Source organism: Arachis stenosperma, chromosome 7 (genome assembly GCF_014773155.1).
Source record: "Arachis stenosperma cultivar V10309 chromosome 7, arast.V10309.gnm1.PFL2, whole genome shotgun sequence".
NCBI lineage: Eukaryota > Viridiplantae > Streptophyta > Magnoliopsida > Fabales > Fabaceae > Arachis > Arachis stenosperma.
The window spans coordinates 1,139,514-1,160,593 of NC_080383.1; the positions used below are offsets into that span (position 1 = coordinate 1,139,514).

A 21,080-nucleotide genomic window follows, 5' to 3' on the forward strand; every position below is an offset into this window, starting at 1 on the left:
GAATTTGTTATTGGTCAATCAATTATTGTACACATAAAATAAAATTTAAACTTTTAATAATTATTTAAATAGACAAATAAATTGATTATCGGAAAAATTCTAAATGAGATAGAATCATTGGAAATGAAAAGAGCCCATAATGAAGCTTCTAAGAGATATTATTTTGGGCCTTGTGTATTAATTAAACCTCTTATGAAGCCTATGACTATTAGGTTGATACAATATACTTCATTTTTCTCCACCTAGTATCTCTTCAAATTGAACCTAATACTGAGCCCAATTAGGCTTATTTATTGTACTTATTCTTCTATGTATATAAAAAACTCACAGTCTTTGCAATTTGCAGACATCCAAAATTCAGACAAAAAGAAAAAAAAATTCAAAAGTGCAAGAAAAAAAATAAATCAATAATAATAATAAAAAAATGGAGCTTACTTGACACTGGTGGCAGATGTAATAACAAAGGCAGTTGTAATGCCAAACATGGTTGTATAAGCCATGACTCCACACACATGTTTCTTCTTCTCTCCTATCATCATTTTTCATAACATCCCTTATGTATCCATTCACTCCAATCCAATGCAACTATAAATAAATAAAGAGGAAATACAGAGAATTAATAGAGTATCTATACAATATGTACAATGGAGGTTTAGGGATGTTCGATTTAGTAGAATATCAAATATTTATTATCTTTGGTATTCAGATAGTTATTCTGAATAGCATGGATGTATTGTGTTTGAAAAATTAGTAGTATTTTACCTTGAATATTCGTTTTTTAATTCATATTAGACCAAATAAATAACTCATTGTACAGATTGTTCAAATACTCCATTGATTCTCTAACGAAATTCATAAATAAATATTTAATACCTAAAAATAATTTGACTGCATCTATGAAGCAGGAACTCCTAGTTGCACCATACTCAGGATGAGGGTGTCTATAGCAGTCACTAAGAAGGGTTGAAGAAACCATGGTTGTGCCTGCAAATAACACAATGCAAATCGGACCTCCAATCCAACCTAGTTGCGCCACCGACCATGCTAGAGACAGCACCCCTGCCCCTATTACTCCTGTTATTATGTGCGCTATTGCACTCCATACGTTACCTTCCGAAAAAATATTCCGTTAATTTTAAGGTTTTTGTTACGACAGAAATTTAGTTACAAAATCTGACATAATGTAGAGACTTAATTAAAAAAAAAGTATAAAGATTTAATTAAAAATTCAATAAAATTATAGAGATCGACATAATAATTAAACCTAATTTTTGTTGCTTGCTACTTTAATATTTTCAACGGATAGAAATTAAACTCTTAATATGAATTAAATGTTGGTTATATATAAAGACTGAGATTGAATTTTGGTTAGAGTTTAAGTTTTTGAAATTGAGAATCAATTGCTATTATTGGTTATCTTAACTACCATTCATATCTACTAGTCTAACTAATTTTGCACTACTTGTTTATTTCCATCCCAGAATGCAATTCCAATACTATGAATTTTGCTTTTGATACATTATGATTGCTTGAAGATTATTAATGAATTCATTAGAAAATCTATATATAAAATTAAGTGTAAGAACAAAACTGAAATTACTTACCAATTCTCTTAGGAGGCTCTCTTGTCACGTTATTGCCTGAAGATGAAGAAGAACAGCTTTGATGAATCAAGGGAAATTGCTCCATGAATTCATCAACCATTCTTTAAATTCTTCTTTCAAAGTTTGATTTTTCTCTTCTCAACAATCACAAGGTAGAGCAAGAAGGTATATGTAATGAAAATCAATATAATATATATTTTTTTAAGGAATATTGAAGGGAAAAAAATATGTTGTAAAGCACATGAAATACATTGAGTATTTGAGCTTTTAGATCTGAATTTATACAATTGTGATATTTTCTTTAATAACTAAGGATTTAATAAGTTTGTGAGAAAAAAATAATAATATAAGGGTATTTATATAATTATATGGTAAAAACTCAGGTTCAGTCGATTTCAAGTGAAGTTGATAATTGATAGCTGTTAGATAATTTTACTGATTTGTCTAAATTTTCATCTAACGACTCTCAGCTATCAACTTCATATGAAGTCGACTGCACCTGAGTTTCCACCTAATTATATTTGTGCATTTTGAGTTGATATTTATACAAAAGACATTTCTTCATTCCAACACGGAACAACATGAAAATTGGGTTTGGTTGCTTCTTTTGAATTTTTATTGTCAAATTTCACAAAAGAATAGTATAAATGTATATACACAATTATATAGAACACTAAAAGAAAAAGAAAAAAGAGTAAAAAAAAAAAAGAAGAATATTAGAAATTTCAAAAATCTAATAAAGTCTTTAACATGTAATGAAAATAAGGAACTTAATTAGTAGTTTTGATTTGCTAAAATAAATGAAACGTTTTAGAACCACAAGTTATTGAATTACATTAGCAAGTAGAAATTTTAACTTAGTGATTCTCATTAGCAAGTTATTGCGTCAATGTCAATCTAATCAAGTTCTATTAAATATTACTAAATGAAATCTTTATTCTATTGGTACCATTGAGGGAAACGTTAATTAGTGGCTAACCATCATTTTAGACATTAAACCATTTCTTTTTCAAATATTAGATCCATATAAGTAACCATATATACATAAACGTCATTGACATTCTAAACTTGGATAAATTAGTTTTATATGGCAGCACACTATATTTTAAAAGTTACATATAGATTGCTTTTAATATTAAAATAATTTTAATATATATAAAAATAAAAATAAATGAAAACATTTATTAAAAAACAAAATTATGTGATTTTTGGTAATAAATCTAAGGAGTTTTTTTATTTTTTTTTTGGATTTACATATGTTGTTAATCCCTCTAAATATGAGACATGTCATTTTGATTTTTATTTCTCTAAACACTTTTACTTTTATTATTTTTTTCAGTAAATTACTATTTTTATCATGAATATTTTAACCTGACAAATGTTTAAAAAAAATAATATTGTTTACAAAATTTGTATTTCTCTGATCTATAACTTTTGGATCCTGCTAGAGAAACAATGGACTATTTATATAATGTGTACAATGGCTTATTGAGTTATAAAATGAACATCCGAGTACTAGGGATAATAAACATCTTTCCGAAAAATTAAACTGATTTTGGTGTTCACCAAAGATCAAACTCTTGACCTTTCGGATCTAGCGCTCTAATACTATGTCAGACCACTCATCCCAAAAGCTTCAGCTGATAGGAAAAGGTAACACAAATAATTATATCTCTAATATTTCATAAACCTCCATTGTACACATTATATAAATATTCCATTGGCTCTTCATACTTTCCCATAACTTTTACTTTGACTACCGTACCTGTTTTTTTAGTATTGAGTTGTGATATTATACACAAAAAATAATGTTTTGGATATGTATAATATTCTTCATGATCAAAAATCAAAATGTATAGAAAAAGTTTAAAGTACCAACTACAATATAAGCTAATTAAGTCAAATCTCTTTTATTTCTGATTTTAAAATTCGAAAAATTAGAATAGTAGAAGATTGTTTTTTTTTCTTCTTTGTAACGAATTTGTTTTTGGTTTAATTATTCTATTGGTCTTTATAGTTTTGTAAAATTTTTAATTAGGTCCCTATAATTTTTTTCCTTTTAATTGAGTCTTTACACCAAAATTTTTTTTAATTAGGTCCCTATACTTTTTTTTTTATTTAGGTTATTATACCAATTCTTTTTTTTAATTGGGTCCCTATAAAATTAAGCCAATTACTATTAAGAAGGACTTAATTGAAAAAAAAATTTAGTATAGAGATTCAATTAAAAAAAAAATATATAAAAACCTAATTAAAAATTTCACAAAATTATAAAAACCAACAGAGCAATTAAACCTTTGTTTTTCAACTAGTTAGTTGGAGGTGGCTTTACTAGTAGTTAGTTTCTTAGCGGAACTCAAATGTACAATGATGAGAACCATGAATAAAATAAGAGAAGAAAAAAATTGAAACAATTTTGGTGAAAATTTTGTATAGGTAAGCTGTGCTTGCCATTCTTTTTCTATTGCATCCTATAAATCTATATTACAAAAAAGTAGCTTATAGAAGCTCTTACATGAAATAATTTATTTCATAAGACAAACATTTTCTATGATTCAAAAGCCAACAGAAATGTTCCATTGGTATAACTCCTTCTCTGACACTCTCAGATCAACACTAACCAATCCAGAATCTTCTTCATATCTAAATTCAACTTCCTCTGAATCAATTGTTACCAACTTAGGCTTAGTTGATGAATATGCTCCAAATTGGCCACACCCTCTTACTTTCATCACAACATTATTTGTGCTTGTTTCATTGGATTCATAGTTTAATTCTTTGATTGCACCTCCTGAGTTGAACATCTTGATCAAACCAATAGGAGCAAACTTGACACCATTTTCCAATTCCTTCACAGGAACAATTGTAAATACTTCATACTCTTTGGATTTCATTGTAATTGGAATTGATGCATCATTTGGAAGATAAATAGCCTCTCCTGCAAAATTAACATCATAAAAAGAATAAATTAGTCATGCCTTAAATTAAAAGTATAATGTATAAAGCCTGGTAAAAACTCAAGTGCAGTCGACTTTATGTGAAGTTGATAGTTGAAAATCGTTAGATGAAAATTTAGTCAAATCAGTCAAATCATCTAACGGTTCTCAATTATCAACTTCACGTGAAGTCGACCGCACCTAAATTTCCACTATAAAGCCTAGATATTAAACATACCACCAAGATGGGAGAATACAATAGTGTCTCCATTCCAATTTTCATCAGTGACATTGGATAAATGATCAACATCTTTAGCCCTAATCACGCCGGAAACTGTCCCCGGATTTTCGTCGTGGATGAGGTTCTTCTTTCCAACTTTGCACCACCCGGCGCCTTGGCAGTTGAATACCCCAACAACTCCAGAAAAATCATTCAGGTTCCAAATCTTGAGAAGACTGAGAAAAATGAAAATGAACCATAAGAACAATAAATATGTTACATCAATTAGTCCAAGTATAATTGTTGATTCTCTAACCTTTTTCCATCTCTAGCAGGATCAACAAATAAACAATCCTTAGTTGGTCTACCAGGAAGTTTAGCCCTCAATATAGAACCATCAGGAAGTGCAATTTTCTTCAAAAGATTAAAGTCATGGTGTCCTGGCTTGTCACTGAATCAAGTAACAATATCCAAACATTAAGAATCATTACCCTAATTCACTTAATACATTATATACTAAAGATGGAAACTCAGGTGCATTTAACTTCATATATGAAGTTGATAGCTGAGAGTCGTTAAATGATTTGACGGGTTTAATTAGTTCATCACCATTTACCTGACATATATAGGACATCCTCCAACTGCTCGAGCCGCGCCGTGATATTCAGCCATTGGATGTAAGCTCTACAATGCAGAAAAGTTTCAAATGATAAATCAACATGTCAAGAAAGCAAGCAAGTAAAATCTTTTGAAAAATGATGTTAGGATCTGAAATTTGAACTTACTTGAAACATGTCCCAATCTGGCTGCATAAATTCACCAAGGAAAATTGTGTTGTAAGCAACAGATGCAATGTGAATGGTGTGTGATGCAGGGTCTCTTGGCCAGAAATCATCAGAAGCTCGAATAACAGCCGAATGTTTCGCGCTACATAAACAAAACAATCAAGAGAAAATCCATTGCTAACTTGAATGAATCCAAAGATTAATGTTCATAGAATTAAGCAAATCCTTAATTAGTACCTATATAAACCATCTGTGTTGTGACTCATGCAACAAATGATTCCATTATCAGGGAAGTTCCTAGAGATTGATGCCTCTAATGCTTGTTGGTACTTCCTTGCAAGCTTCACCCTGCCACCATGGCCAGCACCAAGTGTTTCAAGAATGTTCTGGACATCAACCTTGACACCATCAATGCCAGCAGAAGCAAGGTAAGAATGGAGTTCATCATAGAAGCTAAAAACTTTCTCAGGATTCACAAGGCCTAGTCCATTGATGGCTATAGTTGCTAAGGCTTCATCCGGTTGATTCGACTCAACTCCAGGCGACGAAACAGGGTAGGCCATTGCTGATTCATAGTGCTCCATACCAGAAATACCAGGCTTAACCCCACCCCAGTATCCAGTAATTGCATGCCACACATATATATGCTTCAAGCCATGTTCTTGTTTGATTTCATTGGTTATGTGACTTGGTCCTAATTTTGGATCCTCTACCCTTTGGCCTTGTTTTCCATCCCTTTGGAATTTATGATTCTCTTTGATATTTGTCAATCGATTCGCAAAGCTGGCGAAGAACAATGAATCAATCAAACATGTTCAATGTTGTAAAATCTAGAATCCACACAATGAAATCAAGAAAAAGAAGTACTCACTTTGCACAATTATCAGCTTTCCATTCAGTACCATTAGCATCCATACCAACAGATTGCCATCCATCATCAATTATAACAAACTTAGCAGGAATCCCACCTTTCTTAAAGCTGCATTAAAAAACATATATTATACAAAAATCTAACTATTATCATAGCTTGAAATTTTGTCCATGGAAAATGAATAACACCTCTCTAATCCTTGCTTTACACCATCTGATGTGACATTGGTATAGAAAGCATCCCATGTACACCATCCAAACCAGTTCAATATATCTGGCATCTGAATACAAAAAGTTATGAAAATGTTATGATTAATTAACATTTAACAAACACTAGAATTAAGACACACAATGAGATTTACCTTCTTTCTCTCCCTATGAGAAAATGTCTGCATGTGTTTCTCAACAGTCCTGAACAAAATTCAACTCAATTATAAGAAACATTGCAATAAGAACTTGAATCATGTCATGAGAATTGAAATTAAATTACTTGACAGCATTGGTTATGACTTCATAAGGGTCTAATCCGGCACCAATGAACACAAGATGAGTCCCATCAAATTCCTCCACAGAAGGACACCCTGCAAATCAAACACATGTTTCATCACACATACACAACATAACAAAACATGTTCTTAATTCTTATTAGGATATACAAGACATGAGACATACCACTTTCAACACAAACTTCAATCTCATTCTGATGATTCCCCTGAAGACTTGCTCTAAAGTCACCTTCCAAGAGTGGTAAAAGAACTGCATAGGAAGATTGGTCTTCAGAACCATTATGTGTCTCAATCAACAAGAACTGTGTCTCAATTGGAACATCTTTTCCAAATGTCCCCATTCTCTGTGTCATCCACCACATCTTGAACCGGAACAAACACATAAACCTCAAACCCCTACATCACTTCCATGATCACAATCACATCCTTAAAGTACTAAAAAAACACCAAAGAAAGAGACAAGGAAATAAAACTTACTCAAGCTTCCCAATTGGGAAGATTATACGGCTACCCTTATGATGGGAATGAACACCAATGAATGCAGCATTGAGAAGGGCACCATCAGATGATGCTGGTGTCACAAGAACATTGTCATTCACATGGCTCATCACCTTCTTCCCCAACACCATCAAGTTCCCATCTGCAACACTTATTCCTGCTCCCACTGTCATCTTCTCTTTGAATTCAACAACAGCAACACACAAAGGATAGAGAGTGTTGCTGTTTCAAATCCAAATTGTGAGATAGATAGATAGAAAGATAGAAGAGAGAAAAATACGTGAGATACAATACAATACAAAAAAGCACAGATCAAGGGTGGGTATTTATAGCAATTGGAAAATCATAATCTACACGTAACTACACACCAACATGTTAGGGACCTATAAGTAAAAAAAAAAAGGAGCTACTTGTCTAAAATGTTTTTTTTTTAAGATATTTTTTAATAATTAAAATTTAATATATATAATCAATTAAATTATGTTATTTTTATTAAAATTAGGCTAGATAAATTAATTTAATCGAAAAAATAGTGAATCAAATCTTAAATCGATCTAAATTAATATTATTTTTTATAAAAAATGAGTACAATATATTTATTATAAAAAATAATTAAAATACTCCTATTATATATATATATATATATATATATATATTAATTTTAAAAATTCTAAATCTTAATTTTATGACGGCAGAGAAATAAATTGTTAAAATTTAAGATTTTTAAAATAATATATATAATAAGAATATTTTAGTCATTTTTTATAATAAAGATATTGTAATCATTTTTTATAAAAGTTTATATTAATTTAAAATAATTCAAAATTTAATATATTATTTTTTCGATCAAATTAATTTGTCTAATCTAATTTTGATAAAAATAATATAATTTAATTAATTATATATATTAAATTTTAATTATTAAAAAATAATTTAAAAAAATATATTTTAAATATTTTTATTTGAGTAGTTTTAAAAAAAAAGAAACAATAATAAATAATAATAATGTTACAATTATTGGGATTTTGTCAGTGCCACTAATTAACATAGAAAACAAAAATATGGTAGCATATATTATAGGAAACTATATACTTTTGCAATCTAGCTAGCCACTTTTCATAAATTGATCAGCTCTCGGAACTTTAAACCATCCAGATTCAAATAATCATAAATTCATAATATTTTTTTTTTAACATTAGACAATTGGACTTTCCTACCTTATATGCTACTAAGTATGAGAAAGTAATTATTGTTCTCCTGAATTTTTCACTTTATAATAATAAAAACGTTTCTTGATTTGAAGAAAGATTGGAATGGTACAGCTACGAAGCATGAAACATATCTGAATGATAAAAGTGAAATCACGTGGCACTGATGGTTACGTGAAGGAATTTTGTTTTGGTGGTTATTGTAATAAAAATTTTATTATTTTCATGTGAAGATATTTTATTTTAATTATTAGATAATATATTATAAAATTTAATTTTTATATATTATAAAAATATTATTTTTATTTAAATTTTTAAAATATAATTAAATAAATAAATTATATTTTTTAAATAAAAATTATTATAAAACAATATTTTTACCATTTTTATTGAAATAGTTGCCTTTTGTCTTTTCCAATAAAATCTATGAATAGTTGGGGTTAAATATTTATTATTTAGTAAGAGAAAATATCGGTGATAATCGAGTTAAGGTACAACGAATGAATGACCAGTAGGGCCAACAACAACACGTGACACTTGATGAATGTTGGATCAACTTGATTTTCTGCCTTCCTTCCTAAATATCATGCTGCCTTTTTTATTTTTTTAAATTAAGAGTTAGACTCAAATTTACGATTTGAAGAGATTATAAGAAAATTATGTATTTATTTATATGTTATTAAATCGATGAAAAAAATTTTTTATTTTTTATTTTTAATATGTTTAATAAATTTTTACTAATAAAAGTAAAAACATTAAAAAAATAAAAAACATCCTTTTTGAGAAGTTATAATTTATATTTTTTTAAATTTTTTTTAAAAAAAAATATTTTTCACATAATAAATAAATAAAAAAATACTTTTATCTTATTTTATCCAAACTTAATTAATAGATAAAAAGATTTTTTATATGAGATATTCAAATATAAAATTATTTTTATTTTTATAAATTTTTTTAAAAAAAAATATCATTAAAAATCTCTTTTTTAAAAATGACATCCAAACAAACCTTATATCATTTGAATTATATCTTATTAGCATCATGCTCTCTATTTCAATTTATAGTTAATAGAGCAAAATTATATCCAATTTTAAATATATAATTTAAATTATATTAGTTTGATTTTATTTTTAAATTTAATTTATATTAATGAAATTTGTATTTGATCCGATTATTCGGTTTTATAAAAAAATTTAAATTTTAATATTCAAAAATAGAACTAAAATCTCATTTGTATTTACAAAATATTATTTTAAGTAAAAATAAAATATATTGTAGAAAAAAAGATCAAATTTATATGATTTGTGTAAGAGTGTAGTGGATTTCAATTCAATTCAATATAAATTATTAGAGTTTAGTGGTTTTTAAACTTGGATTGAATTAGTTTGAATTCAATAAACCCTATATATAGGTAGTTGATGATTATTTATGAAAAAGGAGTACCTCTTTAAACAGAAAAGACCACTAAGGGTTTTGACAAAGATTAGTGAAAATTCACGTGTAGTCGATTTTATGTGGAGTTGATAGTTATGAAGCACGAATTTTTTTGTGGTACTAGCGTATCCGTGTCGGACGCGAATTCGACGCCGACATGCGGTGGATATTTTAAACGAGCATATCAGCGGCGTGTCTTCTTGTAATGCAGAAATTTAGTGGAGCGGTCACGAATCCGAACGAGTCCGACCCGATTCAGATGTTCATGAGACAGATCTTTCTGTTGGATTGCAAATCCTCAACTGATTTTGTGATTTTATGACTCGATTAACCAATTTTTTCTTTCTAATTTTAAAATATTCTGTTAGCGAGATGACAAGAGTAGATTAAAATTTTTTATTTTTTTAATAATTGCATAATTTTAAGATTTTTTTATGCAATTATATTTACTCTTATATTTACAATATGATATTTTATTAATTTAATATATTATTTAAATTTTAATTCACAACGTATCCTAAACGTGTCGTATCCAATGTTTTATAAAAAGAACGTGTCGACGTATTCGTATTGTGTTGTGTCGTGTCCGTATTGCGTGTCGTATCGGTGCTTCCTAGGTTGATAGTTGAGAATTATTAAATAAAAATTTAGTTAAATCGGTCAAATCATCTGAGTGAAGTCGAGTGCTTGAGTTTTCTCCAAATTGAATAAGTGTGACGTTAGATTTGAAAAAAGTACGTGGCAGTGACGCGGTGGTTAAGATTGCAATTGAGATCCAACTTGGCATCTTCTAAAAAGGTTGTAATAATTGGCATATCTAGTTGACTAGTCCGTTTGATATTAATTGTAATTGAATGCATTACATAGGTAATAATATACATATATACTAGTCATTGCCAACCACAACATGCGTGTATGTTACTATGTTTTTTGCACTTGATGTAATCAAGTTGTTTATTATAATTATTATGAGAATGTATTATTGCGTGCTAATTGTAGTTTTATTCATTCATGCAAGCTAAGTAATTGTTATTTATTTGTGGAGAAATGTTAGTCAAGCTTTGCTTTAAACATTACAATCATATTAACAATTAACAATTATTGGTATGCCACATACGTGTGTAAGGGCCATAATCGAGATGGCATCAATTAATTAAATATTAAATATCTAATGTTTACTAAAATTATAGAAAGAACAAATTATACCCTAATGTTTACGTTATCAATATATATTCATATTGTGTAGTAATTATGTTACATATATAAACGCATCCTAATTTTGATTATATCACGTGTATACAAAAATTAGTTATTAATATAAAATATATATATTAAAATATAAATATATATTAAAAATATATTTTTAAATATAAATTTTTTAGTAATTTATTTATATATAAATATATTAATAAATAATTAATTTTAATCTATGAATAATATTTTTATTTAGTGGGCCACTAGCGGCTCATTTGTCCCTAATCATTGCTGTGAGGCTGAAAATATAATTATAAAATGACAAAAACAATATGATATTATGAACGGTGGACACATGAGGGTAGGATGAAAAATCACGTTAGCTATGCCTATAAATAAATATAACATAAGTAAGAAGAATCTGTGGTGTTGATTTGTGGAAAAGGACAAGCTGCAAATATTATTTAGGTAGAAAATATAATGATATTGTCACTTTTTAAGCATAATTTATTCATATATTATATATTAATTTTATTATCTAGAAATATTATATCTATTCTAAAGTTGAACAAATAAATAAATAAATTTTTTTTATAATAATATACTTTTTTTATGAGAGTCAATACATATTTATTATTCAGTGATTGATTAATAACTAATTTTAACGTATACATAACATTATTATTTATTACTTTTCTACGCTAACTAAAGTGTTCTACACATAATAACATCTTTAGTATGTAGTTTAGTTCAAAAGACTCTGAGTGGAAGTGGGGAACAACGCCATCAATGCAGAGACTTTAATTACCTTCAATTAACTAAAAGCCCCTTAACATAAAGACACCTAAATCCTCACCGATTTAGTGCCTCTATCATAATTGGTAAAAAACAATATAATACTAATTAAATATTTGTTTTGGAACAAGAGAGAGCTTTAATTTTTTTGTTACCCATAGTATCTCTCAATCTGACAGATCGATGACTAATCCATTGTAAATCTAAGTTCTATTTAAGAGTTTGTCGCTGGCCAATAGATTACTGCATGCACAAGGGGATTTGAATCCCTGACACTTGTTTAAGCAGATGAGTGAGCTGACCACTCGACTAACCCTAAGTTGGTTAGAGAGAGCTTTTTTTTTTGTTTCCCACGGTATCCTCTAGCTCGGCAGGCCAAAGACTAATCCACCGCGGTATTGAGCTCTATTTAAGGGTTTGCCGCTGGCCAATGAATTACTGCATGCATAAGGCGGGATTCGAACTTCCGACACTTACTTAAGCGGACTAGTGAGCTAATCACTAGACCAACCCAACTTGGTTGGTTAAAGAAAGCTTTATTTACTAGTGTGAAGACCCGTGCAATTGCACGGTCTTATACATGATATGAAAAATAAATAATTTGATATTTCAATTAGAATGAGTAAATACAATTAGTTAAAAGTGTGAAAAGATTATATATGTAAGCATGTAATCTATTAATTTGTTATTTTTTATAATTATCTTTTAGCAATTTACCACAAAAATATAAATGAAAAATAAAACGGATAGAAAATCAAAATTAAAACGGTAATAATAATTGGTGGAAAGTGGCTTCTCTCTTTTCTCTAATGTGGAGGTGAGAGTGGGTTTAGGATTTCAGGATTAGTGGGTTATTGATTTGAAGGGATTTGTTTTGTTAATTATTTATTAGTTTATTAATTATTATTATTAATTGTTATACATATAATATTGATAAAAAAAATTTATTTAATGTTAAAAAAATGTGCATTGATATTAAGAAATTAATAGTAAAATATAATTTTTATTAAAGAAATTTTGGTAAAATTAAAATTTAATAAATAAAAAATTATTTAAGAGTATATTAAAAAAATATTTTACCAATTAAAAAACTTTTTAAAGATATTTTCATAAAAATACAATTTAGTAAATAGAAAAAAAATTTGTTAAAACGTATTTGAATAAACTGAATCATATAAAATAACTTAACATTTTAATTTATCTTTATATTTAATACAATAAAGCAGTATCATTACAAAAAATAACCACCATATAAAATAACATTAATATAAAAACAAAACAAAATAAATTATAAAATCTTATCAAATATTTCTTTAAATACGACATTATGAGTTAAAGTAGAATCATCATTTTCCTCGCCAGATACTAAAATTCTTAAACCATCTTTGCTCTTCATGCGAGAAATAGCGACATAGAGTTGACCATGAGAAAATATCGGTCGACGCAAGAACAGTCCAACACTAGATAGAGTTTGACCTTGACTCTTATTGATAGTCATTGCAAAACACAAGTTTATAGGAAATTGTCTCCGTTGAAATTTAAAAGGTATCCCAGCGTCACTCGGAATTAAATTCATCCAAGGAATGAAAACTTTATCTCCAATGTGACTCCCGGAGACAATCTCAGCTCCAATCACATTTGTTCCTAGATCTCTAACAATAAGGCGAGTACCATTGCATAAGCCACCAGCTGGATCAATATTTCTCAACAAAATAATAGGCACACCTTTCTTCAATTTCAATGAGTGATTCGGTAACCCTGAACATTTTATTTGATTCAAAAACTCAGTATTTATCCAATCAACATCAACGTCACAATAAGCATCACTACCACATATAGAATCAGCACTTAGATACTCTTTTTCTGTCCCAGGTAGCAATTGAACAATGTGATCATTGATTTCTTCAACAATCTCTACTGTTGGAGCTAATATGGCTCTGTCTTGAAAAAAATCAGTATCATCAAAGTTTCTAACTATGTCAGGATAAATTGCATTTATAATATCATCAATTGGATTATCAGAAGGAAAAATCAGAAACTCATTTGGAATTTGAACTAAAAGCTTTTCGTTAATTATTGTCCCAATACGCCCTTCTCCAATCCGAAGAATCCAATTGGAAAACCTTTTCAATTCTTCCAGATTTGATTGATTTGTAGCACTTTCTAACTGCATATTTTTTGTCAACGTCAACACTTCAAAGTGCTTCCAAAGAATTGAAGAATTGATTGATGACATAACAATGTCAGCACGAAAAGCTTTAGGAATAACAGGCAAAACCTGTCGAAAATCACCTCCAAGAACAATGATTTTTTCTCCAAAAGGTAGATCTTTGTTAGACACTGAAATCGACGTCATTATGTCTCGAAAACTTCTGTCTAAAGCTTCAAATGCCAACTTGTTAGTCATTGGAGCTTTATCCCAAATAATTAGCTCAGCAAGTCGAATTAAATCAGCCTTAGGACTATCTTTCGAAATTCTACAAATAGTATCTTCATTCAATTCAATTGGAATACCAAACATAGAATGAGCTGTCTTACCACCAGGTAACAATAATGAAGCAATTCCACTTGAAGCAACATTAATAACAATTCTTCTTTGAGAACGCAATTTAGCAGATAAGAGTCTATACAAAAAAGTTTTTCCAGTCCCACCAAACCCATAAATGAAAAACAACCCGTGTTCCTTGTTAGTAACACAATGTATAATCCTATCATAGATTGACTTCTGTTCTTCATTCAACTTTGGAAAATTTGAATCGTGTTCTTCAAGCATCACAGAAATGTCATATTCTAATTCACGCAAAATCATAGAGTTACTAAATTGTGAGACCAAATTAACATTAGGAAGAGGCATACCGGCAAAATCTCTTAATGATTTTCCATTGGCCTGTAGCAATTTCTCTATCTCTATTAGACAAAATGTTTGTAACTCTTCATCAGTCATTGTTATTCCTGCAATATATTTTTTTTTTAGTTAGTAAATTCATCAAGATATCAAAAACTTGTATTGTTTGAAAATTTTCCCTATCATGCTATGTATGTATTCCAAACTTTGTGCACATTATTTTCTATTTATTTATTGTTAAGAATTTTTCTTAATCCTATAAATAAAAAAGATAAACTAAAGATTAAGTAAATACCTGGAAAATGAAGCTCACTTCGCCTGTAATAAATGATATCATCAGATAAATGTTTCCAAGTTTGATTCCAAACTAAAACGGGCCTACAGACAGAACCATATATTAACAATGAAACAAAAAGTTTTCTTAATTGGGCACCAGAAGATAACTCAGCCGCTTCATTAATGGCCAAGACAAACTCATTATCATCTATTAAAAAACCCATAGCAGAACATGCCTCTTGGAATGTATCATATAAAATAGAATTGATAGTCCTTATACTTCGAAAACTGGTGCATCCTCTTTGCACATTGAGAAGCATACGCATATAGAACAGCTCACCAGTTGAAGGATGAACAAAACTCAATCTTCCTATAGAAAATCCCCTTTTTCTTGGTTTCCACTGTCGAGATTGTAAATCATAAACGAATTTACTTGGGAACTCAACATATGTTAGTGTTCGCCCTTCAACATATGTTCGATTAGCCATCATCCAAGCAGTAAACATTGTCATCAAATCTCTATTTCTTAATAAAATAGAGCCAATAGTATCATGATCATCAAACACAACATGCTGCTGATTAGGTAAATGAAATGTGAGTCTTTGCACAGGTGGCCATCTATGATGAATTTCATATGCAAAAATTCTCCACATAGATTCACAAGGTGAAAGATACCGACAATCATAATACTGTTTGATCTCATCAACCACTTCAAAAGAATGAGTTGTCTCAGTTGAATGACTAATGGTTGCAGTTACACGATCTGGACCCTTGTTAATGTACTTGAAAAGATACTTTATAAAATTTGACTTGTTGCAAAATTCCAAATTGATATGAGCCTGGTACTTCATCAACAATAATGGATTATATGGAACAACAAATCTATTATCAAGATCAACACCATGACTTTTAACTATAACACCAATATCTCGACGCTTGTAAATAGGATAACCATCTTCATCAAAACTCGTATAATTAACAAACTGCTTCGGATAAAACTTGGAGCATTTTCCATCTTTCATGCATGGAGAAGTTGGTCTTACCCTACCACAAGGGTCATGAATCATGTATTTACTAACCACAGTATACAAATGTGGAAACTTCATAGGATTAGGAAGTTCCGCACAAATCAACTCATCAATAATTTCAATATTCTGCAATCTATTCCTTCCATCAAGCCAAAGTAGAATATGAGCATGTGGCAAACCTCTTTTTTGAAACTCAATTGTATACATACCTAAAAAGTAAAAAAAAAATGTCTGAAGATATAGAAATTTTTATAAGTAAGCATAAATTTAATATAGAATTCGATATACCTGCATTAAGAGGACAAAAAAAACACCATTCTTAAGATCATTAAGAAGACATTTCATCTTAGCATGGAAGACTCGGCAAGCAATGTCTGGCCGATCAGCAATTGGAACTTGATCACGATTAGTATATCTTTGAAACTCAGGCCAGTTAGGATTGCAAGTAAGGGTAAGAAATAGATCTGGATATCCAAAATGCTTACAAATAGCCATAGCATCTTGACAATTATTAAACATGTAACGTTTACCACCAGTGAAGGAAGAAGGCAAAATCACTCGAGTTCCAATTGATGATGCTTCAGTATCACCGCGTCGCATAGCTTCTTCAATACCTTGCAAGACTTCTCCTCTAATTGTGCTCTGTTTTTTCCTGATTTCATAAAGCCTTTGTGACTCAATCATAGAGAATGAATCAACAACAAACTGTTGGAACAATCTTCTAGACTTGTGAATAATGCTATCCTCATACTCTCTCATTTGCAAACGAAAACAGATAAATTCTCGCATGGATACTCTAGTCCTTTTCCCTGCAACATTTATATCTTGAATATCTCGATAAGGAATACCCAATTGATAACCATCTTCCCCGTAAGGAAAAAGCAAAAGATATTGCAATGGCCAGTATAAAGCATGTGTCTCATATATTCTTTGAAGTTGGCCAGCTGCAGATTTAACAATGACATCACGACCAGTATCAGAAGAATCAAAATCACCAACAACCAAAGCAACAACTTTATCGCACGAAGGATAATTATAAACTCTTCGATCACGTTCTCTTTGACTAAACAATTTCAAAAAAAACACCTCAGATGGGTGATTCTCATGGAATTCCCTCACTCTTCTAAATGATTGTGCTATGGGATTGTGTTGATCAATCATTTGGGTCAAATCAATTATCAGCTGTCTATCTATATTTGAACTTTGCCTATAATTAAGGAAAATAGTAACACAATATTACTAACTAATTTTACTTAAAATGAAGAAACATGCATTTTTTATAATTAGAATGAATCTTAACAACAATAATTAAACAATAAGATACGAACATTTTGATTATAATAATCAAAAATTACATCCATATTAGTATTTTACCAACTAAAAATTAAATTGAAAATAAAAGAAACAAATTAAAATTACAAACAATCATAACAAAATTTTTGTAAGAGTTGACCGTACCCAAATATTCCTTCTCTATGCGTTAACTCATGTTCTGTGTCATATATGTATAATTGGGCAAATTTCGGAACTTGACCAGCCTGAGGTAATAAACTTCCAATCCTATGATAATTTTGGCCACTTATGATGAACTGCGGTGGGCCAGTTCCATCATTCACTGAGTCTATTACTTTACCACCAAGAGAAGTGAAAGCAAATATACTATTATAATACCGAATTTTCTTCTGAAACTGTAAAGACTTATTATCATGACCATGAATCAAATTATATAATAAATCTGGAGCTTTCTGAAGATACGGTAATTGAATTTTTCTTTGAAAACAACAAAGTGTAAAAAGAAGCTGATTAATTCTTGACTGTTTTTTAAACCCGCTCTAGTAACCAAAACAATGCACCACAATATAGACAACTATACACAGAGTCACCAATATCGAGACAACCTACAAAAATGAACAAAAAATTTAAATAATAAACAAATCCTTACAGATTTAACTAAGTAAAAAATGATATTAAATGAAGACTTAAATGGTTGTTAATTTTTTTTTACTTAAAAAAATATACCAGTAAAACAATTAAAGATTCAGAAATTATTCACTGGATATTCATTGTCTACAAATTGAAAATATAAATATTTAATAATAATATTAATCTAACCAAATTTGAGACACTTATATTGAAAGTATTTAAAACCAATGAATACTATTTTTTATCATATTATATTTGGTAAAAAAATGTCATATAAAATTTATTACGACCACAATATTGAAATTATAAAAGGAACATAACGTGACTAAATATACTGAATGAGTAGATTATATCTAAATTAATACGAAAAATGCAAACTCCATAAATAAATCAATTATAAGTATACTGAAATACCTTGAATTTCACTTTCTGAAAAAAGTGGATGATCAACAGGAGACCGAAACTCATTCCAAGAATTTACAGTAGGATCATATATTTCAGAGTCGTCTTGATTTGGGTTTTTATTATGAAATAAAAAAAATTATTATAAATAAATCAAATATAAAGATATACACATCAAAGAAATATTTAAACAAACTATCATAAATTATGAATTTATTAATAACTAAAGGCATAATAAACAACATAAAAAAATAAAATATACAAAAATTAATTTAATAATAAAATATATAAACCAAAATAAATAGACAAAAAATATAAATATGATAACAATAATTAGAAAAGAGTCCTTTTTATATTTTAAAATAATTGAAAAAATAATGTAAATAATAACTATACTTTCTAAGTTAACAAAGAAATTAGAAAATTTGAAATAATAAAATCATATCTGATAATATGAAATTGGCATTAATAATTGGAGTATCTTGCAAAATAATTGATCCCTCTAAAGAAAAAAAAAAGAACTTTAAATGTAAAACTAAAACTATGGGAAGATCAAAAAAATTAAACAGGTAGGTTAATAAATACCACATACCAATATATTTGAACTTAAAATAAGAGAAACATTAGAAGTAGGAACAACATCAAACAATAAAGCATAGAAATTCAACCAATAATATTAATTGAACACTAATTTTATAATATTAACAAACATCTGTAATGAAAAGATGTAAATTTTAATTTCTTTCAAAAAAACCCAAAAATGAATATAGCAAAACTGACCTCTTCTATCTTCAACTTGTTGTCCTCTCTTTCTCTTCAAATAATTTTTTCTATATAATCTTGCAGTAGCATAAGATTGAGACATTTTATGAAATTTTAACCAAGCTAAAGAAATTTAGAACCAACTAATATTCACCATAATGGTATTTCAAAAAAAGTAGTACTTCCTTTTTAGACACCACTTCAGTTATATATAACCCAAAAAAAAAAAGAAATCAAAGAACCCCCGTAAGTTCATTTGAAGGGAATGAATGAGAATGAAGGAGTATAACTTGTTTTCTCACTGCATACACTTATAACCCTCACTTTCAAAAAATAAAATCAGAATAAGTAGAAAGGCTTTTCAGAATATTCTTAAAGCATGGAAGTAATGCAGCAGACTTGTGAAACTTAGGATCCAATTTATAGACAGAGAAATGAAACCAATTTAGGATTTAAATTAAAAAATTTGAACCATGGAGGAAAAAAATAAAAGATCATTGTGTATATAAGACTCACTTTGAAACCAATCAAAAGTGGAATTGATATATTCATTGGAGGGTATATTTCTTAAGGGAATGTATACATATATAAGGACTACGCTGGAAAGAAGGATGAGCACTGATTATGAGGCAAAACAGTTTGAATGACCATCACATCATCGAAAATTTGACAGCAATCAACACCTACCAATCGAATATGCAGAAGGCTGATAATCATCCATCCGAAGAATGAAGAGCAGGAGATCTGACGTGATTTGTAGAAGGGGAATATTTTTCTTTTTTGAAAGAAAACCTATAACCAGAGAGGCCATGAAAGTACTTGCTGATGGGATTGATTTGCAACAAATGACAAAGGGGAGTTAGTCACAAGTAACGATACCTACTCTCATTAACCAAATAACTTTTTTGATAGAATAATAAAAGATAGTACTATTTGTTATAGAAGATGATGTCATTTCTCCCACCAAACCACCAAAATCTGACTTTTCATGTGAGGGTACACTGAAAAACAGGGAAGAGAATCACTTTCCCCACCTAACCACATCCAATCCATTTTTTGTTTTTGAAGAAAAATTCAAAAACCAACATCCCATCATAACTTCGAAATTGACAAAATAAAATGAGGAAGCAACAACTTTGACTGACATCAGAATCATGTATAAAAGAATGAGATGAGATCACAAATAACATCATTCAAACTAACATCCCATCATAACTTCAGAAGAATGAAATTCACATTATATTTTCAACAATTTGAAGCATATAATAATAAAAATACAACCTCACCTCCCTAGAACTGATTGAGAAACAATCTATACATACTATGATTTGATGAGCACTTTAACAAAAATCAACTCCCATCACAACTATTAGATCTAAATTACTAAAAAAGAACCATTAAATTTGTCTAATTACCACTCAAAACTGATCAATGAAGTATAAAATGAGAAATTGAATTAACTATAATTTGATGAGCACTTTGACAAAAACCAACTCCCATCACAGCTATTAGTTCCAAATTACTAAGAATAAAAGAACACCAAATTCGTCTAATTACCACTCAAAACTGACCAATGAACTATAAAATGAAAAACTGAATTAACTAAGAAACTTATACCCTAAACACCATAATACATATATACTAATGATATCAGCATGACAATGTGCAAAACCAATAACCTTATAACAATAATCCTAATCCAACCATAATTATCAAGAAAAACATAGGATATATAAAAGAACTGATTTTGAACAGATAGATAGTAGAACATATGATGATATGAAGGAACTACAT

The 21,080-nt window shown here is 29.0% G+C and overlaps 2 protein-coding genes across 2 annotated transcripts; both read right to left on the reverse strand.

Moving 5' to 3' along the window:
• Positions 1-3,970: 3,970 nt before the first annotated feature.
• Positions 3,971-7,699, reverse strand: LOC130942179 (probable galactinol--sucrose galactosyltransferase 1). Its single transcript, XM_057870875.1, has 12 exons — positions 7,399-7,699; positions 7,088-7,317; positions 6,906-6,996; positions 6,778-6,826; positions 6,605-6,696; positions 6,417-6,524; positions 5,783-6,328; positions 5,546-5,687; positions 5,377-5,444; positions 5,077-5,211; positions 4,779-4,996; positions 3,971-4,542 (listed from the first exon to the last, which is right to left on the reverse strand). The coding sequence occupies exons 1-12, from the start codon at positions 7,590-7,592 to the stop codon at positions 4,160-4,162; spliced, it is 2,256 nt and encodes a 751-aa protein (XP_057726858.1). The 5' UTR covers positions 7,593-7,699; the 3' UTR covers positions 3,971-4,159.
• Positions 7,700-13,338: 5,639 nt separating this feature from the next.
• On the reverse strand, positions 13,339-17,360 carry LOC130941125 (uncharacterized). Its single transcript, XM_057869522.1, has 3 exons — positions 16,514-17,360; positions 15,191-16,408; positions 13,339-15,002 (listed from the first exon to the last, which is right to left on the reverse strand). The coding sequence occupies exons 1-3, from the start codon at positions 17,358-17,360 to the stop codon at positions 13,339-13,341; spliced, it is 3,729 nt and encodes a 1,242-aa protein (XP_057725505.1).
• Between the last annotated feature and the right edge of the window lie 3,720 nt (positions 17,361-21,080).